The sequence below is a fragment of the Tamandua tetradactyla genome, chromosome 1, assembly GCF_023851605.1.
Source record: "Tamandua tetradactyla isolate mTamTet1 chromosome 1, mTamTet1.pri, whole genome shotgun sequence".
In the NCBI taxonomy this organism is placed as follows: Eukaryota; Metazoa; Chordata; class Mammalia; order Pilosa; family Myrmecophagidae; genus Tamandua; species Tamandua tetradactyla.
This window is the reverse complement of record NC_135327.1, coordinates 69,997,248-70,010,237: the sequence shown is the minus strand read 5'-3', so window position 1 is coordinate 70,010,237 and position 12,990 is coordinate 69,997,248. Positions and strand designations below refer to the sequence as shown.

Below are 12,990 nucleotides of genomic sequence, written 5' to 3'. Positions count from 1 at the left end.
AAGTTAACCCTTTAATCGGAATTAGCACTATCTGTGTACCCCCATGGAAAATGTAATTATTGTTTCTTTGCCACATCCTGGGAGTAAATTCAGGGGACAATAAAGTAAGTTAGAAAAGGTCTAGGTCTTTTCCCTGTGCCAGAGCTCCTTTCTCCTGAAGAGAAAGCTCCTCTTTCTACCTCCTGTCCAGCTCACATAGTCCATCACTGGGCCTTTGTAGCAAACCATGGGTTGTTGCATGAGCAAGCTAGTGCAGTTTGACAGATGGAAAGTGCCTTCTTCCCTAAAAATAAAAGCAACTCTTAGGTTTGAACAGAGTAAGAGTTTTTGGACAGGGAGTGGTGCTCCTACGTCTGGCTTCATAGATAAGTGGGTGCAGCTCATCCCTCTCCCTACAACACTAACCCTTTTTTTTTTTAGTGGCCTTAAAATCTTTAATCTTGGCAAAGCATGTGGACTTTTCCATTTGTCTCTGGACCTCACCTAAGATATGTAGCCTTTTTTCTTTTTTAAAGAACATCACTACTTTAATAACTAAAAAGCTATGTTGGGTATTGAAATGTGTCCTCCACACAAGACTGTTCAATATTAATCAATGTTCTAGTGGGTCTGAATCTATCAGTAAATAGGATCTTTGATGATGTTAAGATGAATCAAAGTGTGGACTTCTTCACCAATAGGATCTCTAAAGATCCTATTTAGCTATGGCCAAATTGAATCTGGGTGGACTTTACTCCTTATTACTGGAGTTTTTTTGTCTGTTTGCTTTTGTTTTTATAAGAAAATGGAACTGAACACAGAAGTAGAATCCAGAAGCCAGAATTAGCCAAGAGGTTAGCAGAAACCAGAAGTAGAAGCCAGAGAGGAGGGAGAGATCACCAGAACACTACACGCTCTAGGAGAAAGCACAGGTCTTCTTCCTTCAAAAACACATTCTTATTGCTTAAGTCAACTCATTGTGTGGTATTTATTGTAGCACCTCTGGCAAACTAAGACAGGATATAAAGAAAAAATAGGAAGAAAGTGACCAGGATAATGAATGGGCTGGAAAACGTGTAATATTAGGAATGATTGAAATAACTTAAAATGTCTATTCTGAAGGAGAGAAGGTTCAAGAAGGACATGATAGCTAAACAGTAATGGGAATCAATTTCCAGTGATAGAATAGAAAGAAATTGTGGCCCTGTGCAGTTGAGCTCCAGAATCAGAAAGTCGGATGATGGGGGAAAGAGAAAGTCTTGGAAATAGATACACAGAGCTTAACTTCCAGGCATGGGGTTGGTCAGCAGAGTCAGGATAACAATATCAGATAATATTTGCATTGTATTTTGAACATAGCTGGACACTCTTTGCTTTTATTTAAAGTGAGCTTAATAGCTCACTTCACAAGGTCAAGTCTCTTCTCTTTAAGAGAGTGAGTTCTTTGGACTCCCAGCACATTAAAGATCAAATGAACTGAAAAGCAAAACAAGGAGGCCCCAGACTGATCATTATTATGTAAATGAGGGAGCTGAGATACTGATTATCTTGTCCTTGACCAAGGACAGGCAGAAAGTGGTCAGAGAGAACCTACATCTGAGTCTCTAACTCCAGGACCTATGCCCCACACGCTACATCTCTCATCCATACCACTACATCTAGAAAACTTCTGCAAGCCCAGAGCTTGGGGCAGGGTATATGTATTACTTTCCTAGGGCTGCTATAATAAGGTGCCACAAACTGGGTGGTTTAAACAACAGAGATCTATTCTGTCACAGTTCTAGAGGCTAGAAGTTCAAAATCAAGGTTTCTGTAGTGCCATGCTCCCTCCAAAGCCCCTAGGGAAGAATCCTTCCTTGCCTCTTCTAGCTTCTGGTAGCCCCAGGCTTTCCTTGGCTGTGGCAGCATCACTCCAATCTCTGCCTCCACTGTCACATGGCCATCTTCCCTCTGTGACTGTTTCTTTGTGTCCAAATTTCCTTTTTCATGTAAGGGCACCTTTTATATAGGATAATGACACAATCTAACCCAGGATGGCCTCAATTTAACTTGATTAAATCTACAAAGAATCTTCTTTCAAATAAGGTCATATACACAGCTACCAGAGATTAGGACTTTTGGAGGACACAGTTTAGCCCAAAACACTGGGTTATAGGCAGTGTGGATCCCCTGTGTCTTAAATATTTCCTGTCCAAAGATATAACTGTTTTTACACTGTAACCAGCCTAAAGACAGAGACATTCAACTTCACCTGCCTGAAGTGAGAGGTGGGAAAACAAGGTTGTTTTTGCAAGAGGAGGTGTGCTGGTTTGAAAGTATTGTGTACCCAAGAAAAGCCATGTCCTTTAATCCTGATTCATATTGTAGGGTAGAATCCCTTTGATTAGATTATCTCCATGGAGATGTAACAATTCCAGTTGTGCCAACTTGAGACCCAGGCATTTGGAGATGCAGGGCCCAGCAGATGTCGCCATGTGCTTTTCCATGAGATGCTAAGCAAGTCAGAACCCAGAGTTGTGTCCCAGAGGAGTTATGTGAAGGCCTACAGATGCCAATTGAGGAAGGCCTACAGGTAACAGAGGCTGAAAGCAATGGAGCCCAGAACAAGGGACCAGCAGATGCCAGCCACATGCCTTCCCAGCTGACAGAGGTGTTCTGGATGACATCAGCCTTTCTTGAGTGAAGGTAATCTCTTGTTGGTTTCTTATTTTGGACATTTTCATGGTCTTAGGACTGTAAACTTGTCATTTATTAACTTCTGTTTTTAAAAGCTTTTCCATTTCTGGGAACTTAACAAACTAATACAGGAGGGATGCCAGAGAAAAGAACTACAGAATCACAGCTGAGAAAAGGGACAAGGGTCTAAGTATTCTGAGCCTGAGTTGTATGGCAAAGTCCCTTCCTGGTGGGCTCATCGTAGCTCCCCAACCAGGTTGAAGCATTTATCGATAACTGTGAACATAGCCCTTCTACAATGTGGCATGACGCTGGTATCTCTAATTGATTCTCATTCTTGCCAGCCATAGTCACTTCCAGCAAGTCCTAGTTCCAGCCCCTCTTTTCCTGCCACATTTTGAATATTCTGAATATTGGCAAGCAGTTTCCTTGAGCTAGCAGCAGTGCTAAGGCCTCTCCTTTATGGCCCTCCTTAGTCATAAATGAATTACTGCTAATCATTCTAGCACTGCCTACGTTCACTCTGGCCCTGAGGCCCAGAGATAGATGAGACAAAGTAAGTGAAAGCCTTCCTTATAGAAGGCTCCTTTAGGGCAGAGTCCAAATGCAGTTCCCTGTTTGGGTTAATCATCTGATTTAGGGTATCGGTTGGACACAGATTTTAGTAAATGGTTTTAAATAGACTCCACTCTATCAGTGAAAAATTTCCTTAGAATACTTATCCCAGCCTTTCTAGTTTGGTTTCTGTTATATCCTTCTGTAATTAAGAAACACCCAAATCCTATGAATAGGTTTCCAATTAAAGTGAACATCTTTCCAGGAAATCCCAGGGGTATAATTACTAATTGGATGCATCAAATGAGTGGTGTAAATGCCATTGGGTTTCCTTCTCTTTTTCCTTCCCCCGCCTTTATATTTAGAATACCCCACAAACCTCTGTTAAAATCAGAGATTTTCAAAGCAGCAGGGGCCCCAGCTCCATTCGCCAACAAATGTGTGCAATTGGGAAAGCAAATATTACATTCTTTAATCTACTTGAGGTTGGTATCTGATCTATGCAGGTTAGTTTTATGAAAGCTGCTGCTAAATGTCTGGGAGATTCACCCATGTGCAAGTGGTTGTGGGTATTTGTAAATGAATTACATTTTGTCTTTCTAGTCCTTTGGGCTTGGCTCATGCAGAATGAACGTAGAAATAAATTTTGTTACCACCATAAGAAAAAATATACTTTACATTTCTGATGTCTGCAAAAGCATCATCTCTGTTTCCGGACAAAGGCCATGGGTTATTTTGCCTGATGCACTCAAAAACCAATTCCTGAGACACTGGAGTTTCAAAGAGAGAAAGAGCTTATTACTAGGCTCATAGTAGGAGAGCAGATGGCCTAGCAGCCCAAGATCTTTCTCCTTGAACTGCAATAATTCTGATAGTTTTATTAGAGAAAAGATGGTCAGAGTTTAGGATAATGAGCACAGTGGCCCAAGATGATGTAATTAGAGGTAATCTCTTTATTGAGCATGTGCAGATTGATGATATGGTTAGTCAGAGAACATATGTAAGAAAATGGTGGAATGAGGCATAGACTTAGTTAAAGTCTAAGCTATTGGACATGGCAGGTGGATCCATATTTGTTAGATCCAGTCTTGGTTATCAAGAATACTTTGAACCTTCGGTGAGTTAGTTCTGGGCTGACCCAAGACCCTTCATTAATAAACATTAGGGGTGGTCTTTAGTGATTACAAGACTCTGAAGTTGAAAAACTGAAGGTTAGTCACAAGATTTTTAACATCACAGGGACAGGAGATAAGGGCTTTACAATAAGTATCAGAGATTAAGGCAGCTGGGTTGCAATTTAGAGATTTCAGGAATTTCCCTCTGTCTACTCCAATATACCAGAAAGCAAAAAAGAATATCTATATAATGATTCAGTAATCAAAATCATCCCTTAAATCCTGATTTTTCAGTTACATCTCTAGCCTGTCAACTTTGATTTATAGCTGATGATATGAAATAACTAATTTTACATTTGCTTAAACTTCTTAGTAAAAGAGGCCTCTTGTTCCAGCTGAGGGTACCAATTTGGCATTCTCTTGACACAGAAAGCACAAATAATCTCACTCTGGCTTGCCATTTTGTGGGAGACCAATTTGGGGTAACCTCCTGAAATAAATGGGAGACTAATTTGGGGTAACCTCCTAAAATAACTAGGAGACTTCAGCTGAGTATTCTCTATTAATTTGCCTTTTGACAATGGAGTAAATCAAAACGCTGATACCATTCAATGAATCCTCAGCTGTTAGGAAATTTTAAAAATTTCACTGCAACTCTTTGGCAGTAACCCTCTACCACTTGAAAACAGAGGTCCCCAATTGGAAACTGTGTCATTAGACATCAGGGAGTTGCTTCCAGGAGCTGGCATGGAATTGACTGCTGTTATCTACCACTTGAAAACAGAGGTCCCCAATTGGAAACTGTGTCATTAGACATCAGGGAGTTGCTTCCGGGAGCTGGCATGGAATTGACTGCTGTTAAGATGGGGTCCCAGGTCAAGGCACATGAATCTGTCTAGGCTAGCACCAAGCCAGTTTCACATTTTCTCACCTTTCTCAGAAGATAAGGAAAGGTGCTGGCTGGTGGACTCTCTGCTTCTTAGTGTTGCTCTCTGTGAATCTCTCATTCTCCAAAACGTTTTCCCTTTTATAGGACTCCAATAAACCAATCAAGACCCACTCAAATGGATGGAGACATATCGTCCCTTAATCCAGTTTAACAACCATTCTTGCCTAAATCACATCATCCAGGGAGATGATCTCATTACAGTTTCAAACATACAGTATTGAATAGAGATTATTCTACCTTTTATGAAATGGGATTTATGTTAAAACATGGCTTTTCTTAGGGGGCATGCTTCCTTTCAAGCCAGCGCATTGTAGTTGCAGTTGTACCCAGTGCTTTTCAAGTAGCAATGCCACAGATTGTGTAATTGACAACTTTTTGCCATTAGAGTCCTTTGATACACGGTTTCCTTTATTTTCCAAAACTGAAAGTTAGCTTGTTTGTGTTGTGACAGTTGCAGTGACTTGGAGAAAAGGGTAATTCAGGGGAGCATGCTAACTGGTCATTGACATACTTAACTCATTTCGGTTGGATGAAATTTTTCTCTTTCTGCTTTGAGGATTTTTTTTATCCTTTAGTTTATACTGCCAGTTACCTAATGGTACCCAAACCATATGCATCAAACTGAATAGCTTTTTAAAAATAAATTTTCATCATGCAAGAACTGTGTTATTGGATGCTGAAGTTGGAGTAGTCTAGCTATTCTCAAGACTTCACAGCATATCCACAGGACAAAGAGATACATATAGAACTGATGGCACTCCACCTACAAAATTGTTACAGAAACATAGGAGATGGTGACTTTTGGGAGACACCGTCTTTCATGTCCATGCATTCAGTGATAAGAGAAAAATATTTCATTATCATCATTATTACTGTAAGAACAGCAGTGGCTCTCAAATTTTAGCTTACCCTGGAATCTGTCAGGGACTGGCTTGACCCATCTCGAGTTTCTAATTCCATCACTCTGGGGTGGGACCCAAGAACTTGTATTTCCAACAAATGCCCAGGTGATGCTGATGCTGATGGTTGGGATCCCATTTTGAGGACCCCTGAGCTGGTTGTTAGGGCTTCACAAGCCTTGTTTTCCACTGTCTAGCCTCCAGATGAGGCTCCCTGCCTCCTGCCCTCCTCCCCCTCTGGGTTACTGACACAGGCAGTGACCCTGTTGGATGGCTGTAAGATCTGAAGTGCTCTGCTTCTCTCTGCCCACAGCCCTGACAGCATTCTACCTGGCACTCACCAGACCCTCAGCCTCTCAGCATTGGAATCGGGTCCCAAGAAGCTCTGCCCCCTCATGCAGTGTCTTCCTGGGGCCTTACCTTCACAAGTTCCTTCTGGGATGATGAATCCTGTCACCCAGGGATTACCAGAAAGTGGCACACCGGCATCACAAAATCTGGGATTCCACATTCAAACAGCTTCTGGAGCAGTACTTTGTCTGGTGATTGACTTCGGGGATGGTTCGGTGGTTCAAATGAGGATCCGAAACATGTCTGATGAAATACTGGTTACAGCCTGTCACCAGTATGGGAAAGGTACTCTACCCAGTTTTATTATTGGGAACATGGAAAGCAAATACAGAATTAGGAGTCATAGCAAGCAGTGTTCAGAAATGGAGGGGGAAAGCATTGGGCAAAGAAGGAAATTCATTTCCTCTTCACTCACCTTAGCTTTCCTAGAATTGCTCCATGCCATGTATTGATCACTTTCATATCTTGCACTGTTGTCTATTATGTGTATTTTAGCTCAGTTCATCCTTCCATCAGCCCTAGGATATAGGTATTATCAACTCCATTTTAGAGAATAGTAAACTGAGGTTAGAAGAGGCTAAGGGATTTGCCCTGAGGTAACACAGTTAATACAATGGCGTAACTTCTTACACAGAGGTAAAATTTTAAAGTGAAATTTTTATTGAAAATCCTTTAAACTCTCTCTCCATCTTTATGTATACATATTTACACTAATTCTTTTGCTCTAAAATGTCCAACCCTTTGCATTTAGATTAAAGAAAGAGGGCAGGTACAAATCTTTATACAGACATCTCAGCATTTGAACCATTCTACCTTAGACAGCTACTAAATCCTTTAAAATGGTTGGGTGGAATGAATGGAGAATTCTGATGCTTTCCTGATTACTGGCAGGGTTGAATTTTTTTTTCTCCTTTAAAATTAATTTTTTGAATCCAGTGCACTCACAAGGTTCAACCCCCCCACCTTACACAGTACAAGGCCATCCTCCCACTAAATGTCCAGGAGCCTTCTCCTGGGGCAACCAGCATTCATTTCTTATACCTTTCATGCATATAAACATATATAAGTATTATTTTCTCCTCTTTTATATAAATGGAAGCATACTATATACAATGGTCAGCTCCCATCTCACTTAAATACATATAAATATCTCAGAGATATTCCTACATCTGTACAGAAAGAGCTTCCTTGTTCTATTTTATAGTTTCATAGTATTCCATTAATTTGATGGGCCAAATCTATTTAACCATTTTTTTATTTGAAGGACATTGACATTGTTTCTAATCTTTCAGTATTACAAACTATTGCAGTGAATGATCTCATATATATGTCGTTTCATAGGAAAGATGAATAATTACCTCAAATGCTGTGTGTATCTGTAACTTGATAATTATTGCTAAATTGTTCTCAATTAGGTCCAGTTTATACCCTGATGAGTGATGCAGAAGTGGAAATGTTCAGTGAAAACAGTATTTTTATGCAGTTTTAATTTTCATTTCTCTTATTTAGATTCAGCCACATTGTGGTGGTTTGGAATGGTGTGTACCCTAGAAAAACATGTTCTTAAACTTTATCCATTTCTGTGGGTGTGGACACATTGTAAGCAGGATCTTTTGATGACTTGACGTCATATAAGTTGTGGCCCGCATAAATCAGAATGGGCTCCATCCTACTGTTAGAGTCCTTTATAAGCACAATGAAACTCAGAGAGAGAGAGAGAGAAGCCACAGAAGGAGTGGCCAGAAGCTGAGCAGCAACAACACCCAGCGAAGGGAGAGACCAGGACACGCTGCCTCGTACCTTGCCATGGGACGAGCTAAGGACCACAGATCACAGGGAGCCAGCCCCAAATGCCGCAGTCTTCAAGGAGAAAGCATCAGTTTAACAACCACTCTTGACTAAATCACATCATCTAGGGAGATGGTCTGATTACAGTTTCAAACATACAGTATTGAATAGGGATTATTCTACCTTTATGAGATGGGATTTTGATTAAGACATGGCTTTTCTATGGGGCATACTTCCTTTCAAACCAGCACAATATGGAAATTACATATTTATGAGGTGTCTTACTTTTTGTGTGGTTGTAAATGAGATATTTTCTTCCATTTTTTGTCTTCAAACTGGTTGTCATTTGGATTTAGAAGAGCTGCTAATATTTGCTATTAACTTTGTAGATTCCTGTCTTACTGAGCTCTCATATTGTTTAGCTATCTTGGAGCTGATTCTTTCATGTTTTACAGTTATGTAAACATATTATTTATAAATAGTGATATGCTAACTTCTCATTTCCAATTTTATTCCTCCAGTGACTTTCTTTTGTTTAGTAATATTGATAAACAAGATAGATGATAGGGGATGCTTGTCTTGGGATGCGTCTAGTATTTTCCCATTAAACTTGGTCTCTATTTTAGGCAAGTATAATTTATCATGTTAAGGAAGTTTTCAACTTCTCTCTTTTTATTTAGGCCTTTTTTGTTTTAACAGTAGTGGTTGAAGAATTTGTTAATTTTTTTTTTTTGGCATCTTAGAGCTATTCTTCTGATCTTCTGATCTTTTTTTTTTTTTTTTGCCTCTTTAGAAGTGTGAATATCATGAGTTCTATTAACCAATATCTTAATATTGAGTTATTGAATTCCCGGGAGGAGGACCCTTGATTTTTATGTATTATTCTTTGCATGCTCTGCTGAATTCAGTTTATTAACTTTCCATTTATGATTCTAACATTGATAATCATCTAAAGGATTGGCCTATAGTAACAGCTTTTTGTGCAATAGTTTTGGAATTTTGGTATCAATATTATGAGGAAGATTTCTTTATTTTTCTTTGTCCTAAATCAGTTTAGAAAGCATTAGAAATAGTTTTTCTATTTTGGAGACTTTCCTTATTAACCCTTTGGAATTGGTACATTTTGTCTTTTCTTATTGGCTGGGGGGTTACTCATTGACACCTTCCTCTGCTTCTTATATAGAAATTCATCTGTTTAGATTTTGTATTTCTCCTGTAGTCAGTTCTTTTAAATTATATTTTCTTAGGAAATTATCCATTTAACCCAGGTTTTCCAATTTATTTGCGTAAAGCAAAGGAGGCTCTTATAATTCTTTAAATTTCATTATTATATATGGCTATTTCCTTCTGTCATTTCTTATTTTATGTTTTATGCTTTCTCCTCTTCTTTTGTCTTCATTAGGTTGGGTAAAATTTCCTTACTTTATTTAAAGAACCAGCTTTTACAGTTTATTAACTATGCATTTCCCCCTTAGTTTATTCATTTCTGCTTTTATCTTTCTTCCTTCTTCCTTCTTCCTTATTATTATTATTATTATTTGGCATAGGCGGGCTCTGGGAATCAAACACATGTCTCTGGCATGGCACATGAGAATTCTGCCACCGAGCCACCATTACACTGCCAAACAAAGGAAGGTTTTTTTCTGTTTTTGGCATGTGCATGCCTATGTGTTTTTGCTCTTGTTTTCCATTTTGAATTAGATGCTTAAACTTTTCATTATTGTTTAAGCAATGTTTAAAATTTCTGATGTCATGCCCTTTTTTCATGTTCTTGTTTCATTATTGACTTCTAATTTTATTGAAATAGGATAAGCAAATACTTTCTCCACTGTTTTATTTTTATTTTTGTAGTTCTGAGAGTGTCTTTTTGGCTTAAAATGCAGTCAGTTTTGGAGTGAAAATCCATGGCTGCTTGGTAGGTTACAGGCAAGTTACAAGCCTGTGTCTCTCTGACAGAGCAGGTGGTATCAAGATGACATCTCCCATCTTCTGAGCCCCTTTGCTCCCCTCAATTCTGCCCTTTATAGCCACATCAGCACCAAGAAAAGCTGGTGTGGAAGGCGGGGAGGAAATGAAAGGAGAGCGGGAAGTAAGGAGAGAGCTAGAGGGGCTAGCTCCCTAGAGTTCAGCGGGCATGCTCCTTCCACATCGCTCACACCCTGTCCTAAGCACAATACCCTAATCCATCCCTTTGCCCTTTCTTTTTTTTTTTTTCACTTGGGCAGGCACAGGAAATCGAACCTGGGTCTCTGGCATGGAAGGCGAGAACTCTGCCACTGAACCACCATGGCCGGCCCTGCCTTTCCTTTTTACTATATGTTCTAAGTTCATTCAATAACGCATGTGATCCAAGCACCTCATTTTTGTCTGTGATCCATTCTCTTTTGTACTGAAGTGGAGTGTCTCAAGGCCATATTCCATCTCATCACAGTGACCTAACATATTTTGGTCACCCTTTTTTGGAATCACTAAGTTTTTGAAAATTTATTTATATTTTATTGATTTAAATTATATATTACCATACCATGTAATCATCCAAAGAGTTCAGTGGTTCACAATATCATCATATAGCTGAGGAATCACTAAATTTTTTAGATTTCTTTTGAATACAGAGAAGTTGACTTTGCTTCATGATCTATTCAGACAATCTTTATTTTAAAAAGATGAGTTTACTAAATTTATATTTACTGAAATGGCAGATGTTTGGTTTTATTTTTCTCATGATTTACATTATGTCCTCTATGTAAATTTTAAATTTTTAAATAGCCTTATTTCCTTTTTCACTGTTTGTCTGAGTTAGGCTCTGATAGTTGTAAGGTTTATAGTCTTTTTCTGCTGGCTCCTTTTTATTTATAACTCTATAAAATGTCCTAATCTCTATTTCTTTAGGCAAGATTTATTCATTACCCATTATAGCAAACTATAAAATTCGTATATTCTCCCTTTCTTCTCCTTACCCTCCCTTTTCTTCATCACCCAATTTTAATCATTTAAATAACCCTTATAAAGTATTTGCTTGTATACTCTTAAATGTGCTTATACCTTTGTTAGTTGTTTTGCCAAGTTTACATGATTCCTTTTTATTTCTAGCAATTATATATGAGACACATCTGCGTTATTCTTTTGACCCTCCTCCCCTTTTAACCTTTGTTTGCCAGAGCTGCTATGACACCACACTCTGGTTGGCTTAAACAACAGAGGTCTATTGGTTTACAGTTTTAGAGGCTAGAAGTCCAAAATCAAGGTCTCCACAAGCCATGCTTTCTCCTGGAGTTTGTAGTGTTCTGGGACTGACTTACCATAATCCTTTGGGTTCCTCTGTCACAAAGCAATCTGTCTTATTTTCTGACTTCTTACTTTTGACTTTTGGGCTCTACAGATTGTATCCAAATTTCATCTGCTTAAGGACTCCAATCATATGAATTAAGGCCCATCCTAATTCTAGTTGGCTTCATCTAAGTAGGATCTTTGAAGATTAAAATGAGTCCACACCTTAACTAATAATATCTTCAGAGGTCCCACTTAAAAATGGTTTTACACTCACAGGACCAGGGATTAAAACTTGAACCTGCCTTTTGTGGGTTATATGAGTCAATCCCCAACACCTTCCAATTTTGGTTTGTTGTAAATTTCCCCATTTCTAGTACATATATTTACATTTTTTCACCTGATTTCTCACATTTATTATAGTTCTAGTTCTATAGTTAAATATATTCGATTCTCACCTTTAGTCCTCTTGCCATAGTTTTCCCGAAGTTTGTCTTCTTGTAGATTTTTTTGGGAAGATTCCTGGAAATAGTAGTCCCTGAATTCCTGCATATTCAAAATTGTTCATTGCTTTTATATTTAAGTGGTAATTTGCTGCCTCTTAAATCCTTGAACACATGTCCTTTTTCTGAGGACTTTAGATGTTTTCTTTACTTTATTCTCACATGTAGCAGTGGTTCTCAAAGTATGGTCTTTGGACCAGAATCATCATCATCATCTGAGATTTGTTTGAAAGGCAAATTCTCAGGCCCCACTTTATACCTACTGAATCATAAGTTCTGTGGATGGGGCTCAAAAATCTGTCTTTTAAGAAGCCCTCTAGGTAATTTTCCAAGCATTCCCATGCTGCGGTGATCCAAAGATCAGCCTTCCTTTTTTTCCCTCTTATAGATGACTTAAAGTTTTAATCTGGCTGCCAAAATAATTCTTTCTTTATATTTGAAGTTCAGTTGCTTTGTCAGAATATGTCTCAATGTTGACTGTGCTGGTACTTTCTCAGGTACACAATGTACATCTTTTACATGTGTAGATATGTATTATTTTTATTTGGTTCAGGAAAGATTTCTTGAATTACATCTTTAAATATTTTCTGTTCCGATAATTCCATTTCATTTTTAAGAGACTTGGGTTATACATATCTTAGATCTTTTTTTTCCTCTCCAATCCTTTCATTTTCTTCCTTTATTTTTATTTATCTTGCTTGCATTTCTCATTTCCCTCTGTCTTAATCTCCTTGGCTGCTCAAGCAAATACTATGCAGTAGGTTGGTTTAAACAATAGGAATTTATTAGCTTACTGTTTTGAGGCTAAGAAAAAGTCCATATCAAGAGGTTATCAAAGCAATGATTTCTTCCCAAAGGCTGGGGCTGTACTGATGATCCTTGGTTCTGGGCTCGTCTGTAACATGGAA

General features: G+C 38.5%; 1 protein-coding gene across 1 annotated transcript in view; it reads left to right on the top strand.

Moving 5' to 3' along the window:
- Positions 1-12,990, top strand: part of PKD1L1 (polycystin 1 like 1, transient receptor potential channel interacting) — a 172,752-nt gene that overhangs the window by 24,973 nt on the left and 134,789 nt on the right. Inside the window, exon 6 of the mRNA XM_077157478.1 lies at positions 6,487-6,809. Within this exon, the coding sequence (XP_077013593.1) occupies positions 6,487-6,809 (323 nt within the window). The remainder of the gene's footprint in view (positions 1-6,486; positions 6,810-12,990) is intronic.